This window comes from Bombina bombina, chromosome 11, assembly GCF_027579735.1.
Source record: "Bombina bombina isolate aBomBom1 chromosome 11, aBomBom1.pri, whole genome shotgun sequence".
NCBI classification, from domain to species: Eukaryota; Metazoa; Chordata; class Amphibia; order Anura; family Bombinatoridae; genus Bombina; species Bombina bombina.
Window position 1 is genome coordinate 151,634,884 of NC_069509.1, and position 19,372 is coordinate 151,654,255.

General features: G+C 38.1%; 1 protein-coding gene across 2 annotated transcripts in view; it reads left to right on the forward strand.

The window, feature by feature from the left end:
• Positions 1 to 276: 276 nt before the first annotated feature.
• TMEM184A (transmembrane protein 184A) overlaps positions 277 to 19,372 on the forward strand; it is a 62,248-nt gene continuing 43,152 nt past the window's right edge. The window contains exon 1 of one of the 2 annotated variants that reach the window (XM_053695003.1): positions 277 to 413. In XM_053695003.1, coding sequence (XP_053550978.1) covers positions 335 to 413 — 79 coding nt within the window. In that variant the 5' untranslated portion in view covers positions 277 to 334. The remainder of the gene's footprint in view (positions 414 to 19,372) is intronic. The other variant, XM_053695004.1, reaches the window with a different exon arrangement.

The window sequence follows — 19,372 nt, forward strand, 5'->3', positions numbered from 1 at the left end:
ATTAAAACGTAAATAATAACTAGTAATTATTAATAATATTTTGAACACATGAGCTGTATTATAATAACAGGTTTATCATTGTCAATAAAACGCACTGCTAGATTGAGAATATATTTTGGGGCGTGTCTCCGAGTGGGCGTGGTTTCAGACATAGGGCGTGCTGTTGTATTAGATAGTGGGGACAATGATAGGGCGTGGCCGATTACAGATACAGGTAAATCAGGTGTGGGCGGGGCTTCTAACAAGGGGCGGAGTCACCTTAACGGAAGCAAAAAAGAAAAGTCCAAATATCTGATCAGTGGATTGTTATATGAACACGGGGCCCTGAGTATGGATGGGAGCGTGTGACACATCAGGGGACAATAGCACTTGTTATCTAATAGAGCTGACCCAGCCGATCACAGAGCCTGCAGGTAAGTGACCAGCATTATGCACCACGCACAGTAACTATACTGTATACTGTCCAGTGCTTTGCAACTATAGGGTTAAAGGATCAGTTTGGTTATTTTTAATGGCATGAGATGATGATAGAGACCAGCTTGATATCCCGTGGAGGCTAAGGAGTTAAAAAATAAAGTAAACTGATTGTCCATGGCGAGCATAGGGTTAAAAAAGAAGCAGCACACCTGTTGCTTGTTACATAGAACCCAAATAGCTCGATTGTCTTTGGCAGAAAATAGGTTAATATAAATATATAGGGCAGGGCTACAGTGATCTTGCTGAACCCTGTAACATACATTGTTTTAGGAGAGGGCAGGTCACCATTAGACACCAGGCAAGTGTGTACAATATGTTACCTGGACAAATACTGGCTGGGAAAAAGCTTTTTTATCAGAGGAAGGAAAGACATATATATGACAAGATCAAAGGGACATTCAAACTATAACTCCACACAAAATGTTTCTGTAGTTAAAAAGTAATACTTTCCCCCATAATTAAACATTGGAACATTGCTTCCCCCCAACTCCCAGCGACCATGGAGTGCATACTGCAGACTTCAGCAGTAGTCAGATAATGCAACATGCTACACTGTGGTTGTTTGATCAGTACAGAAGCTCATTTATATATACAGTCACCTAACTGACCACAACAATGGATATAAGATAAACAGTGGCTATGACCCTGCTTTGCAAAACAATTACATTTTTGCTAAAAGAATGACAGTTTCAAATGCTTTAAAAAAAAATATGCAGATTTTTTGGAATGCAGTGCTTAAAGGGACATTGTAGTGCACAAATGACATGCTGTTATCCGCTAGACTAGATCATGCAATTTTTAGCTCTAGTAACCTGACAATGCTATGTGTTTAACTGCTGCCAAGGGGTTAAACACATAGGTGGTGTACTGCTCGGGAGCCACAGAGCACTGCTGGTGCTGAACAGCTACAGGTTGTGAGCCAATGAGTTGCTGCAGTCCTGAGCAATACTTTAACTATGCTGGGGTTAAAAAAATAGTATTTGACAGGTCGCTAGTGCTAAAATTGCACTCTCTAACTAATTAGAGCATATTATGTTTGCTCTGTAAATGTTCCTTTAACTGTTGACTTAGACTTTGCATACATAGAAATGACAGTGCTTCAAAACCACAGAATCTTAGGAAATCTAATTGATGTCAAATATAATAAAAATCAAAAGTACTTATGCCTAACCTAAATGCATCCAAGGTGGCAGAGATGAACCTGTTGTGGAATAGGGTGGCAGTAATTAACCTGTAGTAGAATAGGGTGGCATTCTAGAGGTTAAATTATAATAAGGGATACAAAGAAATATCTGTGTAGCCATTACTGACAATATTTGAAATCTGTATATATATATCCAGCAAGGGAAATAGTGATAAAGATCTGAGAGTGTTGTTGACAGTGTACAACGAGTTGTATACATTTTGTACACTTTGGGCAGTTTTTCAGCTGAAAAGAGAATCATATAATTTATCTGCAGAAATTCTCATAGACTAATGCAAAATGTTGTAGCAGAAAATGTTTATATTTATGTTATTATATTTTGTTTGTTTGTTTGTTTTCCAGATGTAATAGCTAGTAACAGGTTTTAAGGACCTACTAGGTTTCTGTATTCTGACTTTATGGGTATATTTTCATATGCAGACAACCACACATTTCCTGCGCACACATTGAGTGTTTTACTGTGTTGATATTACCTCTAGCACAGAAGATGAGCATCATTATTTTAACCTGTGTATGACCAGAGAGGAGACTGAGATTTCCCTTTATTTCCGTATAAAGATGTAATAAAAGTATAAAACAGGGTATCATTTATCCCTATTCACATCGCTCAGAAGATAGACTTTCAGATTACTTTTAGGATCAAATATACTTCTATCGCTTGGTATCCTTTGGTGAAATGCAATACATTACTGGAAGCTAGCTCCTGATTGGTGACTAAACACATGGCTCTCCTCATTGGCTCAACAGATGGATCAGCTAGCTCATAGTAGTATATTACTGCTCTTGTAAAATTGTTTTCCCTTTCCAAAATTACTTGTTATACCAGAGTATTAAAGAAAGGGGATTTGTTTGTTCAAGCTTTTTTTGTATTTGAAATAGCTATTTTTGCTCAATAAAACAATCACACACACACACACCAAATGTTGGGCCCAAGAGGTAGCATTTTATATGGCTGTCTAGCCAGTATAGGGTTAATAAGACAGCGATAACAAAAATATTTATGTTTACCATTTTAATTAGAGGTAAAACTTCCTAGACTACCAAACATAGAAAGCGCAATCTTGCCAACTGTGAATTTCATCATTTGCAGTATTTCTTCATATTCAGTGGCATCACAGCAAGAAATGTCATAGGAAGAGATGTCACCTGAAGTAAAGCAATATGCAAAAACAGACTTTTAAAAATGTTAAAGAATAAAAAGATTTCCTTTACTTTAGAATTTGTACCAGAAAACAGTCTGTATCACTAGTCAAAATGTATTAGTGTCTAAACAAATGCATGTGCACATATAGTTACAAAAGTTTTACTATTAACAGTCAGGGACAAATAAAATCCAGGGACTGTCCCTGGAAATCAGGGACTGTTGGCAACAAGGGAGGCATTCTCTGTACCCTACTTAGTAGCTGGGGGGGGGGATACAATTTTATCAACGGTCACAAATGCAAACATTTAAAGGACCAATAAGGGGTCGATTTATCAAAGGCTTTCGCCAGCCTTTGAGTCCCTACGGCTGCAAGTTCTCACTGTAACCTGTTTTGCGAGATTCAATCTCCCCAGTCTTTTCTGACCGGGGAGATTGACAGCTCCTGCCCGTGCGTGATTGGATGTGCGCGGGCAGGGGGCGGGATTGCACACGAGCGCAAAATAGCGCTCGTGTGCAATGCTGAATCCCTCCAGGAGAATTCAGACCGCCAGAGGCGGGCTGTGGTGGACAGGGGCACGTATATGCGCCCCTGTCCGCCTCAGCTTGATAAATTGCCCCCTAAATATAGTACATTTGCATAATCAACAAATGCTTGATAAAAAGACAATGCAATAGCACTTAGGGGTCGATTTATCAAAGGCTTTGCAAGCCTTTCGACCCCCTACGACTGCAGGTTCTCACAAGAACCTGCAGTCCGTATTTAACAAGCAGCGGTCATCAGACCACTGCTTTCCTAACCTTTCGCCACCTCTAAGGTGGCGAATTTCTATCTCCCAGGTCTCGTCCGACCGGGGAGATTGACAGCTCCTGCCCCCGCGTGATTGGCTGTGCACGGGCAGGGTGCAGGATTGCATGTGAGTGCAAAATAGCACTCGTGTGTAATGCTGAATTCCGCCAGCGGCGAGCTGCGGCACATAAATGCGCCCCTGTCTGCCACAGCTTGATAAATCGAACCCTTAATCTAAACTTCAAATGAGTAGTAGATTTTTTTTTTTTTCTGACAAATTTCAGATATGTCTATTTTCACTCTTCCTGTATGTGACAGCCATCAGCCAATCACAAATCTATATATGTATATCCTGTGAATTCTTGCACATGCTCAGTAGGAGCTGGTGACTCAAAGTCTAAATATAAAAAGACTCTGCATATTTTGTTAATAGAAGTAAATTGGAAAGTTGATTAAAATTGCTACTCTATCTGAATCATGACAGTTTAATTTTGACTTGAGTGTCCCTTTTTAATGCACTAATAAATCAGAACAGGAAGCTTTTGTACCCTGGTTATAACATATCAAAGATCCTCAGTAATCGGTAACTAAGAGACCTGTAGATCATTTTCAGCTAATCCACAAAAGGGAAAGAAAATCCATCAAAAGGTTTTTAGTGTATCATTAATGAAGGACGTGGAGCAGTGAGCAATAATTTAAACACCTCTTGGGTATCATATAAAATCACTGGTTGCTTTGAAGTTAGCATTTGAATTGTAGGAATCCCTAACTTGTAACACAGTATTTGTTTCTGTGATCAGCCCTGAGACAGCTGCGGCGTGCCTCAAACCAGATTTGTACATTTCCTTTTGTCATATTGTACATTTACTAAATAAACATGCATATGGTAACAATGACTTCATGGAAATAGATTTAGCCAGACCACATGACATCTTTATCTATATGACTTAACGGATCCAGGAAGCAGATTACAGACTTTTACCTCCCTGGCCTCATTATTCATTCTATATGCATCTCCGGGGGTGTTATATATATATATATATATATATATATAAAAAAAATATTTGCATGCCATAGTGTTAGTTCTAAATCAAACTCCTCTAATAGCATAATTCTGAAATTAAATTTATCACCAAAGAATATATTTTATATTATTACATTCTGTGGCGTGGGGGAGTTTAAAGGGACAATATAACAAAATTTAAACTTTATGAATTCAGATAGAGCATGTAAACAACTTTCCAATTTACTTGTTATCTAATTTGCTTTGTTCTCTTGGTATCTTTGTTGAAAAGCATACCTAGATAGGCTCAAGAGCAGCAATGCACTGCAGAGAGCTAGCTGCTGATTTGCTTGCTCCCAGGTGTGCATTGCTGCCCCTATAACAAAGGAAACCAAGCGAATGAAGAGCATTTAATAATTTATGACAAACACTGCATTCTACATGTAACGGGACACTGGCTACAGCACCATACAGATCAATATATGGACGCTAGCTAAACACATCAGGTGAGCCAATGACAAAAGGCATATATGTGCAGCCACCAATCAGTAGCTAGTTCCCAGTAGTGCATTGCTGCTTCTGAGCCTACCTAGATATGCTTTTCTACAAAGGATACTGAGCAAATGAAGCACATTGGAATATAGAAATAAAGTTGAAAGTTGTGTAAAATTGTATTCTCTATCTGAATCATGATAGTTGAATTTTGACTTTACTTTCCCTTTAAGGAAATTGTTTTCACTCAATCCAAAGTTACAAGCACCTGAGAAACCGTATTTAATACTGAACAGTCTGTCAAACAAACTATACATGGTGAGGGACTGGACATGTTTAGTAGTACCGGTCTAGTAAGAAATTAAAGGGACATTTTACTGCTCTGATTTCATTGCACACTTAAAGGGACACTGAACCCAATTTTTTTTCTTTCGTGATTCAGATAGAGCATGATATTTTAAGCAACTTTCTAATTTACTCCTATTATCATATTTTCTTTATTCTCTTGGTATCTTTATTTGAAATTCAAGAATGTAAGTTTAGATGCCGGCCCATTTTTGATGGATACATTTATCCACCAGTAAAAAAGTGCTGTCCAGAGTTCTGAATCAAAAAAGAATCTTAGATGCCTTCTTTTTTTTAAATAAAGACAGTAAGTGAACAAATACAAATTGATAATAGGAGTAAATTAGAAAGTTGCTTAAAATTGTATGCTCTATCTGAATCACAAAAGAAAAAAATTGGGTTCAGTGTCCCTTTAAAGAGACAGTCAACACCAAATTGTTGTTGTTTAAAAAGATGGATAACACCTTTACTACCATATAGATAACATTGTGCTTTCCCATGGAGTTGTGGCTGACACTACGCTTATTGGCTAAAATACAAGTCAATAGATAATAAATAAATAAATAAATAAATAGTCATGTGATTGGGGGCTGTCAAAAGAGGCTTAGAAATAAGGTAATCAGAGGTAAAAAAATAAATTATATAGCAGTGTTGGTTATGCAAAACTGGGGAATGGCGGTAAATGTGCACATTTAGATAATGTAAGTGAATTGGAAACTTTTTTTTTTTTTTTAAATTGTGTGCTCTATCTGAATAATTCAAGTTTAATTTTGACTTTATTGTCTTTAAAGGGTTAAACACAGTGGGCTCCATGTACGAAGCAGCGAAAGCTGCTCCGGAGCCTTTGCGGGGCAGGTTCGCATATGCGAGCCTGCTTCCCGCAATGTAAGAAGCAGAGGTCATTAGACAGCTGCTTTCTACACCCTACGCCACCTCTTAGGTGGTGAAGCAAAATCACCGAGAGCACGCTCGCTCTCGGTGATTGACAGCCCCTTCAGTCGCGTGATTGGTCGTGCGATTGAAGGGGCGGGCATTACACACTCCGATGAGTGTGTAATGATACATACGGGCAAGCGGATCAACAGATCCGCTGCCCGTGTGTAGCGGAGGCGGGCGGACAGCTTCGCGAGTTAAGAAGCTGTCCGCCCGCCGTTTAATACACGGCGCCCAGTGTCATAAAAAAATCTGTGATAGTTTTTACTAATACAATAAGCTGTAAAAAAATGCTTTTATTCCAATCTGAAACGCTCTGATATAAAGTGTTAGTTATTTTATTTTAAAATTCAGGCTAATAATGTTTACGGTTTGTGTATGTCAAAAAATATTGTCTTTCTGATTTATTTACTTTCAAAGCGGTTTGCAATGCAGCTATAGCGTCAATGAGTTTTGTTTAGCTGATTTAAAAATGCTTTGACATTTCATACAAGCCCTTAATTTGAGTCTATGATAACTAACACTTTCTATGTCATTTAAAACCTGTCTGGTTAGTGGTATTTGAGGAGTGGTGCTGCACACCTTTGTACTAACCAAATAGAATATGTTTGCATGATTTGTAGTGTGCACATGCTTATTGTTTGCACACTTTGCCACAGAGTGTGTTACAGTCATGCTTGCTGGAGCAGATTACTAGAAATAATCAATTTTCTCAATTTTTCTGTCACTTTAACATATTATGTTGTATATTTGTGTGGCTTTAAAACGGTGTAAATGAAGGGATATTTCTAATATTTTTATGTGTTTCCAATGACCGGTTTTACCAGCTGGAGTGTATTAAATAGTTTACAAACATTTTATTTACCTTTATTTTATCATTTGAAATAGCTGATGTTGCCTGTTTAAACCAACAATTTAACTGACAATATGTATATGGCTGTATTCTAATTAGAAAAGTTATGTAAATGAGAGACAGCAGCTGTAATCATCATCTCAGTGGGATATATACTAAAAACATAATTTATGTAAGAACTTACCTGATAAATTCATTTCTTTCATATTAGCAAGAGTCCATGAGCTAGTGACGTATGGGATATACATTCCTACCAGGAGGGGCAAAGTTTCCCAAACCTTAAAATGCCTATAAATACACCCCTCACCACACCCACATTCAGTTTAACGAATAGCCAAGAAGTGGGGTGATAAGAAAAAAGTGCGAAAGCATATAAAATAAGGAATTGGAATAATTGTGCTTTATACAAAAAAATCATAACCACCACAAAAAAGGGCGGGCCTCATGGACTCTTGCTAATATGAAAGAAATGAATTTATCAGGTAAGTTCTTACATAAATTATGTTTTCTTTCATGTAATTAGCAAGAGTCCATGAGCTAGTGACGTATGGGATAATGACTACCCAAGATGTGGATCTTTCCACGCAAGAGTCACTAGAGAGGGAGGGATAAAATAAAGACAGCCAATTCCTGCTGAAAATAATCCACACACAAAATAAAGTTTAATGAAAAACATAAACAGAAGATTCAAACTGAAACCGCTGCCTGAAGTACTTTTCTACCAAAAACTGCTTCAGAAGAAGAAAATACATCAAAATGGTAGAATTTAGTAAAAGTATGCAAAGAGGACCAAGTTGCTGCTTTGCAAATCTGATCAACCGAAGCTTCATTCCTAAACGCCCAGGAAGTAGAAACTGACCTAGTAGAATGAGCTGTAATCCTTTGCGGCAGAGTTTTACCCGACTCGACATAGGCATGATGAATTAAAGATTTCAACCAAGATGCCAAAGAAATGGCAGAAGCTTTCTGGCCTTTTCTAGAACCGGAAAAGATAACAAATAGACTAGAAGTCTTTCGGAAAGACTTAGTAGCTTCAACATAATATTTCAAAGCTCTAACAACATCCAAAGAATGCAACGATTTCTCCTTAGAATTCTTAGGATTAGGACATAATGAAGGAACCACAATTTCTCTACTAATGTTGTTGGAATTCACAACCTTAGGTAAAAATTCAAAAGAAGTTCGCAACACCGCCTTATCCTGATGAAAAATCAGAAAAGGAGACTCACAAGAAAGAGCAGATAATTCAGAGACTCTTCTGGCAGAAGAGATGGCCAAAAGGAACAAAACTTTCCAAGAAAGTAATTTAATGTCCAATGAATGCATAGGTTCAAACGGAGGAGCTTGAAGAGCCCCCAGAACCAAATTCAAACTCCAAGGAGGAGAAATTGACTTAATGACAGGTTTTATACGAACCAAAGCTTGTACAAAACAATGAATATCAGGAAGATTAGCAATCTTTCTGTGAAAAAGAACAGAAAGAGCAGAGATTTGTCCTTTCAAAGAACTTGCGGATAAACCTTTATCTAAACCATCCTGAAGAAACTGCAAAATTCTCGGAATTCTAAAAGAATGCCAAGAAAAATGATGAGAAAGACACCAAGAAATATAAGTCTTCCAGACTCTATAATATATCTCTCTGGATACAGATTTACGAGCCTGTAACATAGTATTAATCACAGAGTCAGAGAAACCTCTTTGACCAAGAATCAAGCGTTCAATCTCCATACCTTTAAATTTAAGGATTTGAGATCCTGATGGAAAAAAGGACCTTGCGACAGAAGGTCTGGTCTTAGCGGAAGAGTCCACGGATGGCAAGAGGCCATCCGGACAAGATCCGCATACCAAAACCTGTGAGGCCATGCCGGAGCTACCAGCAGAACAAACGAGCATTCCTTCAGAATCTTGGAGATTACTCTTGGAAGAAGAACTAGAGGCGGAAAGATATAGGCAGGATGATACTTCCAAGGAAGTGATAATGCATCCACTGCTTCCGCCTGAGGATCCCGGGATCTGGACAGATACCTGGGAAGTTTCTTGTTTAGATGAGACGCCATCAGATCTATTTCTGGAAGCTCCCACATTTGAACAATCTGAAGAAATACCTCTGGGTGAAGAGACCATTCGCCCGGATGCAACGTTTGGCGACTGAGATAATCCGCTTCCCAATTGTCTATACCTGGGATATGAACCGCAGAGATTAGACAGGAGCTGGACTCCGCCCAAACCAAAATTCGAGATACTTCTTTCATAGCCAGAGGACTGTGAGTCCCTCCTTGATGATTGATGTATGCCACAGTTGTGACATTGTCTGTCTGAAAACAAATGAACGATTCTCTCTTCAGAAGAGGCCAAGACTGAAGAGCTCTGAAAATTGCACGGAGTTCCAAAATATTGATCGGTAATCTCACCTCCTGAGATTCCCAAACTCCTTGTGCCGTCAGAGATCCCCACACAGCTCCCCAACCTGTGAGACTTGCATCTGTTGAAATTACAGTCCAGGTCGGAAGAACAAAAGAAGCCCCCTGAATTAAACGATGGTGATCTGAATTGTGGGTGTGGTGAGGGGTGTATTTATAGGCATTTTAAGGTTTGGGAAACTTTGCCCCTCCTGGTAGGAATGTATATCCCATACGTCACTAGCTCATGGACTCTTGCTAATTACATGAAAGAAATGTTTATTTTCAGTTGCGCTCTCTCTAGGTATTTTCTTTTGTGTATACAGAAATAGATAGGATAGGGAGGCTTTTTTGTATAAACAGAAAAATAAGATAAGGTGAAATGTTCTCCCTACAAGTTCAGCCATTTTAAATGGGTTGTGGTTTTAATAAGAGAGAAAAACAATCATATCACATACAAAAATAAAACTAAAGGAGTTGTTTTCCCATACATTGAATTCTCTGCTGCTGGTATACCAAGTTATCAGAAATAAATTTAAGGGGAACCAATTTTATTGTACATTGGCCCTTTAAACTTTCCGATCTGCTTTGATATGGTGGCGTTACTTAACTGGGGATTTGCTGTGTGTGTTGAATCTCTTTCAGTTGAAAGGTAAATCAATAGTTTTGTACTGCTTTGACAGTGCGCAGTGTCTCTCTCACTCCTTATTTGATCCAATATGTTCTAAAGGAGTTTTGAAGCCAACGCAATCAGTAAATGTCTTGAAAGATTCAAACTGTAATAGATAACACTTAAAAATGATGTCCATGAGTGCTAGTTGTTTAATGCCATGTAGACTGATGAAAGTGCTTAGTCAACTTTGACTTTAATCAATATCTTGACATCAGCCTTTAAGTAGCTTTGTATATTTAAAGGGACAGTGTACTGTAATTTTTAATCTCGTCTTTAATGGGACATTACAGCCAAAATTGGAATCTACATGACTGCATTTCAGTTTTGAATAGAAGCATTTATGTAATATTCATGTATTAACAATAATGCTTCTAATAAACGCTATAGCTGTTTTAAGTGTATTTAAGTATGCACCGTGCACTAGCATTTAAACACAGCACTTGCTCAGAGAGCCTAAAGTGTTTGTACCATCTGGTAATGACTCAATTTGTTAATTGCTGACATGATACAAACTCCATTTGCGCTCTGAGCACTGCAGCTGCAGTATTTAAAATGCTGGTGCACTAAGAATATCTAGCTATGCTTCACGTGCACGTGCAGAGAAAAATATTAACACTAAAACAGTGATATCGTTTACTAGAAGCATTTTTGCCAGTGCATCTATATTGCAAATATGTTTCTATACAAAGGTGTAATTCATCTAAGTGCATTTCAATTTTGACTAGAATGTCCCTTTAATGTGTTACCATTTTAGCTGCTGGGGTGTATTAAATTATTTGCAGATAGCTCCTTTACCTTCATTTTGTCATTTGAAATAGCTGCTTTCGCCAGTTGTATGCCCACATATACTGAAAATTTCAATACTTAAGTATAGGTTATAGAAAAGGCAGGTAAACATGAATATTAAAAGAAAATCATGCTTGAGGTGGTAGAGAGAGGTACTAAAATGTTAATTTTCTGTTGTTCTCTCTAAGTATTGGTCTCACTTTGTATAAAAAGAAAATATAAGTAGGTTTTTGTGTAAATATAGGTACATAAGTTAAAGATGCCTGCTCCCCCGGCAAACTCAGCCCATTTCATTGGGTTGTGGCTTTATTTAGGAAATACACATATTTCATATACCAGCTGCCTAATATAAAATGTATAGGTATACTTTTTTTTATAAGTCATTGTAAACACTAACTGTAACCTAGGGTTTTAAAAATGCAGCTGATTTCCTAAACCACATATTTTATTTTACAGATGTATGGTCTCTCTCTTAAGAGCTTGTGACAAAGCACCTTTTTTTTTTTTTTTTTTTTTTTTTTTTATACACAAAACCAAGATGTGTTTAAAGGGACATTTAAGTCAAAATGTACTTTCATTATTCAGATAGCGCATGCCATTTTAAACAACTTTCCAATTTACTTCCATTAACAAAATGTGCACAGTCTTTTTATATTTAAACTTTTTGAGTCACCAGCTCGTACTGAGCATGTGCAAGAATTCACAGAATAAGCCTGTCTGCATTTGTGATTGGCTGTCACATGGTATGTGTATGCATTTGTGATTGGCTGTCACATGGTACGGGGGGAGTGGAAATAGACATAACTTAAAATTGTCAGAAAAAAAATCTACTACTCATTTGAAGTTCAGACTAAGTGCTATTACATTGTCTTGATATCTTGCATTTGTTAAATATGCAAATCTACTGTGTTGACTGGTCTTTTAATGTCCCTTTAGTGAATTAGATGTGGAAGTCACTTGTCTTTCATAACACAGTGTACAATTTAAAAAAAAAAAAAACGTATTGTCAAATGTATGTCTTTTTCTTGGTCTCACTTTTTATTTAAATTAGCACCTTACCCTAAGAGTATGCCTATGCAGGAGGTGTGGCGTTATTACAATTATAGAAATATATAGGACGACAAATCTGTTTACAATGTAGGCACCAGTAAGAATATTTAGGAACAACAACAGCGTGGGAGCGCTCAGACGTCCGCTCTGTGTGTGGTCTCGGCTCGCGCTTCACGTAAGGTGCCGCCCCTCTTGAGTAGGTCCTGACGTCTCGATGACGACTCCTGGGTTATTCAGTCAATCCGGTGCAAGTGGTAAAACGATCCACCACCGCTTGCACTAATATGATAGCAACATCCACTGCACACGGTAATTGACAATACCAAACCATGTAACAGAAATGAAAGACAAAGGCTCAAAAAGGTGAAATAAAAAGTCTTGTATTCAGTAACTCTGATTGGCAAAAGCGGTTACAACAGGCAATAACGCGTTTCAAATGTTTATATATTAAACTTCCTCAGTGACCATCATTGACCATCACTGAGGAAGTTTAATATATAAACATTTGAAACGCGTTATTGCCTGTTGTAACCGCTTTTGCCAATCAGAGTTACTGAATACAAGACTTTTTATTTCACCTTTTTGAGCCTTTGTCTTTCATTTCTGTTACATGGTTTGGTATTGTCAATTACCGTGTGCAGTGGATGTTGCTATCACAAGAATATTTAGGAGCCAGACATACTTTTAGTACTAAAGGTAAAATAAAAGTGCAAAAAAGAAAAAGTGCTAATGTGTTAGAGCATTGTATTTTTTGCACTATTACTTGGATATAAGTTCAGGAGTGTGCACATGTCCTTAGCCATCTGGCAGTAGTGTGTGCAACAATGTTTATAGCAGTGTTATACATTGTTGCAAACTGCTGCCATAGAGTGTCGCATTAAAGGGATATTAAACAGTGCTTCTTTGGTAACAAAAAAATAAGGTAAATCAAAGTAAACATAAAAAGAAACCAATTGTATAAAATAAAAACGGCAAACAACTTGTTTTCTTGCATAATGAGCATTTAGAAATTCTCAGTGTGATGAGAGCTGACATGTTTGAAACTTAGGTTACATTCTGACCTGAGCATCAGCTGTTATTTAGTCTATTCACTTTAAAGTAAACCAGCTCATGTCGTTGCAGAAGTTTCATGACATTAGGTTAGATAAAGCCGTCCTGCAGAGGCTTCCTCCTCCTTGTAGGGCTGTGATAGGAAGTAATGGACACAATAGCACAAATGTAGTGTAAAAAAGAAATAAAATAAATTTAAATTAAAAATAATACATGTTGCAATGAGTTATATTCAGTTTAAGACACAGCTTAGTGCTTTTTTTATTACAATGAAACAGGCTGTTTAACATCCCTTTAATGATAGCAATTTTTCTATGAATATTATTGCTATAAACATTGTAGCAAACACTGCTGCCATATGGCTAGAGAGATGTGCACGCTCCTGAGCTCATCTAGGATTAGTTTTTAACAAAGCATACCAAGAAAACTGAGCAAAATTGATGATGGAAGTAAATTGGAAACTTGTTTAAAAAGGTATGTTCTATCCAATTCATTTAAGTTTACTGTCCTTTATAAAGTCAGCTACAGAGCAACAATGCACATATGGTTAGCAAATGACAAGTGGCATATGGTGTAGTGACCAATCACCAGCTAGCTCCTAGTAGTGCTCTGCTGCTCCTGAGCCTACCATTTATAATAAAATATGTATACAGCAGTATTCTTTGTAGAAAAGCTATGTAAACAGGAGATGGCAGCATAACCTAAACCAGTGTGGGGGTTATATTTGTATCTGATATACATAGTTTTGCTTATTGACCCCCCGTGTAATACTTAACTATTGGTGCTTGTGTATAGAGTGAGATGACATGTGCAGGTCTATTTTTCCTGCAGGCACAGCACATTTAAATGGACATGTTTATGAGAGCAATAGGTGATTGTTTCAATGAGCAAAAATAGCTATTTCAAATGCAAAAATAAACATGAAGAGACAAATTCCCATATATTTAAAGGGACAATCTAGGCCAAAATAAACTTTCATGATTCAGATAGAGCATGTCATTTTAAACAATTTTCCAGTTTACTTTTATCACCAATTTTGCTTTTGTTCTTTTGGTTTTTCTTAGTAAAAAGCTAAACGTAGGAGGTTCATATGCTAATTTCTAAGACCTTGAAGGCCACCTCTTTTCAGAATGCATTTTAACAGTTTTTCACCACTAGAGGGTGTTAGTTCACGTATTTCATATAGATAACACTGCTCGTGCACGTGAAGTTATCTGCGAGCAGGCACTGATTGGCTAAACTGCAAGTCTGTCAAAAGAACTGAAATAAAGGGGCAGTTTGCAGAGGCTTAGATACAAGATAATCACATAGGTTAAAAGTATATTAATATAACTGCATTGGTTATGCAAAACTGGGGAATGGGTAATAAAGGGATTATCTATCTTTTAAAACAATAAAAATTCTGGTGTAGACTGTCCCTTTAATACAATAACAAGTAATTTGGAACACATTAAGTAGAAATTAATTTCTCAATACTGTGAGTAAGCTGATCCGCCTTTTTTTTTTTTTTTTTTTTACTCAATGAGCTTACAGTAATATATTGCTGTTCCGGAGCCTACCTAGGTATGCTTTTCAACAAATGATACTAACAAAACAAAGTTTATTTTGTAAAATGTTATGCTCTATCTGCATCATGGAAGATGAAATTTGGTTTTTGTGTCCCTAAATTTAGATTGTCTGCCATATAAAGTTAAAGCAACTTAGCGGATAAATTTGCAGCAGCGCCAGTAAGGCACGCTACATCAAGGGGAGAATTGTGGCTTCCAGCACATTACTTTTCTCATTTTTCTAAGAACTTGGACTTGTGGATTAGAAAATGTTTTATCATCCCCCAATCTATTAATACAACACCCAACAACGAGCAATTATGTACTTCTGTATATCACTTCATTGGCTGATCAGAACAATTCCAACAGCTCTACTGGTGGAGAGGGACATGAGCCAAGAAATCACTGGGACTTACTGAGACAGGGAATTCATTTTTATAAATGCAATATATTGTGTAATCTCTCTTTTAGGTGAAACAAAAAACACATTGACTTCAATGTTGGGTAATATCAGACTTTACTTGTCAGAACTTTATAAATCAGTTAAATACAATTTAGGAGATACTCTCTATATATAATTTAATTAAGGGCCAGATTACGAGTAGAGAGTAAAAGTGCGCTTTATCGAACGCGGTATTTGCGTTCCATTCAGTAATACCAGCGCACCCAAATGGGAGAGCTCGCTTCCATAGGCTCAAATGGGAGCCTTGTTTTCATGCCGTCAGACACGGCTGAGAACCTAGCGCAGCAAAGGGGGCAAGTCGCGCAGACAAGGGGGCAAATGTGTTAATATGTTTATATGAACACATAAATTATATATGTTTATAAGTATATGAATGTATATATTTACAGGGAATTCACAGTCCTCATAGAACGCAATGTAAAGGCGCTTTTCAGTGCCGGTTTTTTTTAATACCCCACGTCCTCTCACTCTAACCCCTAAAAACTGCTTTGTCCAGTAAAATGTAGCAGTTTTGATAAATTTGGGGGCAATTGGGGGACATTTTTAAAATATAACCAGAGGCGTGCAATAAATTAGCGCTCAATTTGTAATCTAGCCCTAAATGTATAATTGTGCTGTTAATAAAGACATATAAACAAATCTAAATAATGATCACATATTATTAAGTGTTCCCTTTGCCAGCCTTGCGCTATTTAGGTTAAACAAACAGCACATAAGCTATAAATATGTTTATTTTCGTACAGTAGGTAACTTTGTAAGTAAAACGTTAGACTGGCAGGCACGGATGATGAAGTCATTGTCCTCATCGCCTTTGACGAAAATGATAGCTGATTAGTTACAGACAGTGAGTTTTAAAATATTTATGACACCACCTTTAAAGGGGATCTTTCTTTTTAAACATTAATGAAGCTTATCCATACAGTCTATCAAACCCAGCTCCCTCTGAATATCTCTCATGATATATTGTATAAAGCCTGCGATATAGGAGCTGCTGGTAGACTTTCTTTGGGAGAAGGCTGCATTTGTTTCCATAAAAATATCCCAGTAACACCTAAACCTCCTCCTAACAGGAAATAAAAACAGAGACCCTCTTGTCTTCTAACCATTATGTGAAGGGATATCAAACCCACACATTTTCTTTTGTGATTCAGACAGAGCATAACATTTTAAAAAGTTTTCCAAGTTATTCTTTGTTAAATAGATACCTAGGTAAGTGTCTAGAGCATTATATGGCAGGAAATAGTGCTGTCATCTAGTGCTCTTGCAAAACTGCTGCTATATAGTGCTCCAGACACGCGCACGCTTCTGAGCTTACGTCACTGCTTTTCATCTAAAGATGCAAATAGAATGAAGAAAATTTGAAAATAGACATAAATTAGTTGTTTGCATGTTCTATCTGAAAATCCTGGGGTTTTATATCCCTTTCATTGTTTTCTTTCCATGGGAGTAAGTCATATGGCTGGATATACCATAGGATAGTGTGGTACACCTTAGATATCTGAGCAACTTTATAGTATGTATGTGGGAGACAGAGGGACCTACCCTGACCTTAGTAGCGTACAGAACATCTGAGTCAATGCAAGCATGCTTATTCTGCTAAACCAGTGTTACTCAACCCTTTTGTTGTAAGTACCCCTGTAGGCATTCATTTGATTTCTATGTACTCCAACTGTAGCACATTATTGAACTTTTACATGAGCAAAAATGGAAATAGTGTATCGCTCGATTATTATCCGATATTTGTAGAGCGCAAAAAGATTCCGCAGTGCTATAAGCATAGGCAGTATACAAGATGACATTTACAGGGATCAAATGGGTAGAGGGCCCTGCCGAGAGTTGCACTGTTGTAGTCGGCTCTTATGAAGGCGATCTACAAACAGCTGGGCTCATAGGCTTACATGCTAAGGGGTTTAAGGGGATAGCAGTAGAGATAGGAAGGTTAGTGTAGGTTGTATGCATCCCTAAACAGTAGAGTCTTTAGAGAGCGCTTGAAGCTTTCAAAACTAGGGGAGAGTCTTGTGGAGCGAGGCAGAGAGTTCCACAAGATGGGAGCCAGTCTGTAGAAGCAGTGGCGTCACTAGGGGGGGGGGGCGGGCCGCACCCGGGTGACACCCTCCAGGGGGTGACACCAAAAAAAAAAAATTTTTTTTTTTTACATTTTATTGAAATTCAAAGAAATACTATGTTGAGATGCATAGATTTTTTTTTTTATTAGAGGGGCTGGCATTTGGGAACATTGGTGGGACTGGGAAAGTTGTAGACACACAATTTTTTGCCCCTTGAGCCAGTGCTGCAATTTCAACAAATAGTTTTCCCGGCTGCTTTTGCTTGTTTGTACTTTGCTTCTCCCCTGCCCAATTTCGCTATGAATGTTGTGGGCATGCCGTGGGGCTTGCAAAGCTGCGCTGCTAGCCTAAACCTGCCTGCCTATCTGTGCTCACTGCTCAGTGACATGTGGAGCAGTGGAGTCACTCACTGCTGTGCTGTCTCTCTAAACGGAAACTTGCAAATCATGAGGGGATGCCTGGCACCTGACCGCATGACTGTTTGACACTGTCTTTAAAGTGAAGGAGCCACGTATGATGCCCACCAGACCGGTACGGTTACGGTACACTAAGTGCACACTGAACAGGTAGGAGGGCGGGCGGGGGTCTGGGGGTGGGCAGAGTGCAGAGGTGATTGGCCATAAGAAGCGGTAGGCACGCGGCCCGGGGCTGTGCACTGACAGGCTTAGAACAGAGTCAGAGAGCAGAATTTTCATAGTTTGCGCCTAAACCTTTTCCTTAGTGATTTATTTTTAGAGTGCTCTGTTTATCTTTCATTTGATGCTCTGCTGAGCCAGGGAGCAGCTCTAGGCATGAGCTTCATAATTAATGCAGTGCAGTTTACATATTTTGTAAGTATGTGTCTGAGTTTTTGTGTGTGTGTGTCTGAGTGTGTTTCCGAGTGTTTGTGTGTGCATCTGAGTATGTTTTTAAGTGTGTCTGAGTGTTTGTATGTGTGTGTGCCTGTGTTTTTGTGTTTGTGTGTGTCTGCTTTCTGGGGGGGGGGTGACACCAACCCTAGTGACGCCACTGTGTAGAAGTCTTGTAAATGGGAATGTGAAGAGGTAACGAGAGTGGAGGAGAGTAGGAGATCATGAGCCGGGTGAAGGGGATGGGAGGGAGAGTATCTGGAGACAAGGTCTGAGATATATGGGGGAGCAGTGCAGTTGAGGGCTTTGTATGTCAGATTGAGAATTTTGTGTTTAATCCTGGAGGCAAGAGGAAGCCAGTGAAGGGATTGGCAGAGAGGTGCAGCAGATGAAGAGTGACGTGTAAGGAAGATGAGCCTGCCAGAGGTATTCATTATGGATTGTAAAGGAGCTCTAGGCGGCAGCTAGGAAGACCAGAGAGGATGGAGTTGCAGTAGTCAAGGCGGGAAAGTATGAGAGAGTGGATTTCAAATCTTAGTTGTGTCTTGTGTAAGGAAATGTCTAATTTTAGAGATGGTTTTTAAGGTTGAAGTGGCAGGCTTTAGCCAAGGACTGAATGTGAGGAGTGAAAGAAAGATCTGAGTCAAGTAGAGCTGCAACAACTAATCGTCATAATCGATTATGAAAATAGTTGTCAACGAATCTCATTATCGATTAATCGATTAGTTGGTTTGCAATTAGTTGGTCTGTGCACAGCACCAGCTCCTGCACATGGTATTGTGCACATGGTTATGTCCTTAGCCTAAAGGACATCTACAGACGTCTATTTTTTACTTTTTCAGGACAGTATAAGTTTACAACTACCTCTGGCTTATGTGCAACCCAGATATAATAGTCATCATTTGTATTGTTTATATTAAATCTGGTGATTTGGAACTATGCTTTTCATGATATGGTGCCAAGCTTGTTATTTACACCTAGCTACTAGATTGATGGGAGTTATTTAAATTGATGTGCACTATTATCTGTTTGCACAATTATTAGCGTATTGCTTGCTATTGCTGATTATATTTACTGTATAAATAAATGTGTAAGGCTTTTTCCTGTTATTGATATAAAGTCCTTAGCGCGTTTGATTTGTTTTTTATTGTTTTTTTTATATTTTTAATATATTGTGATATGTACCAGATTCAACCTTTATAAGTATATATCTGTTATTTTTAGAGCGGACTAGATATTTCCCCCTAACATT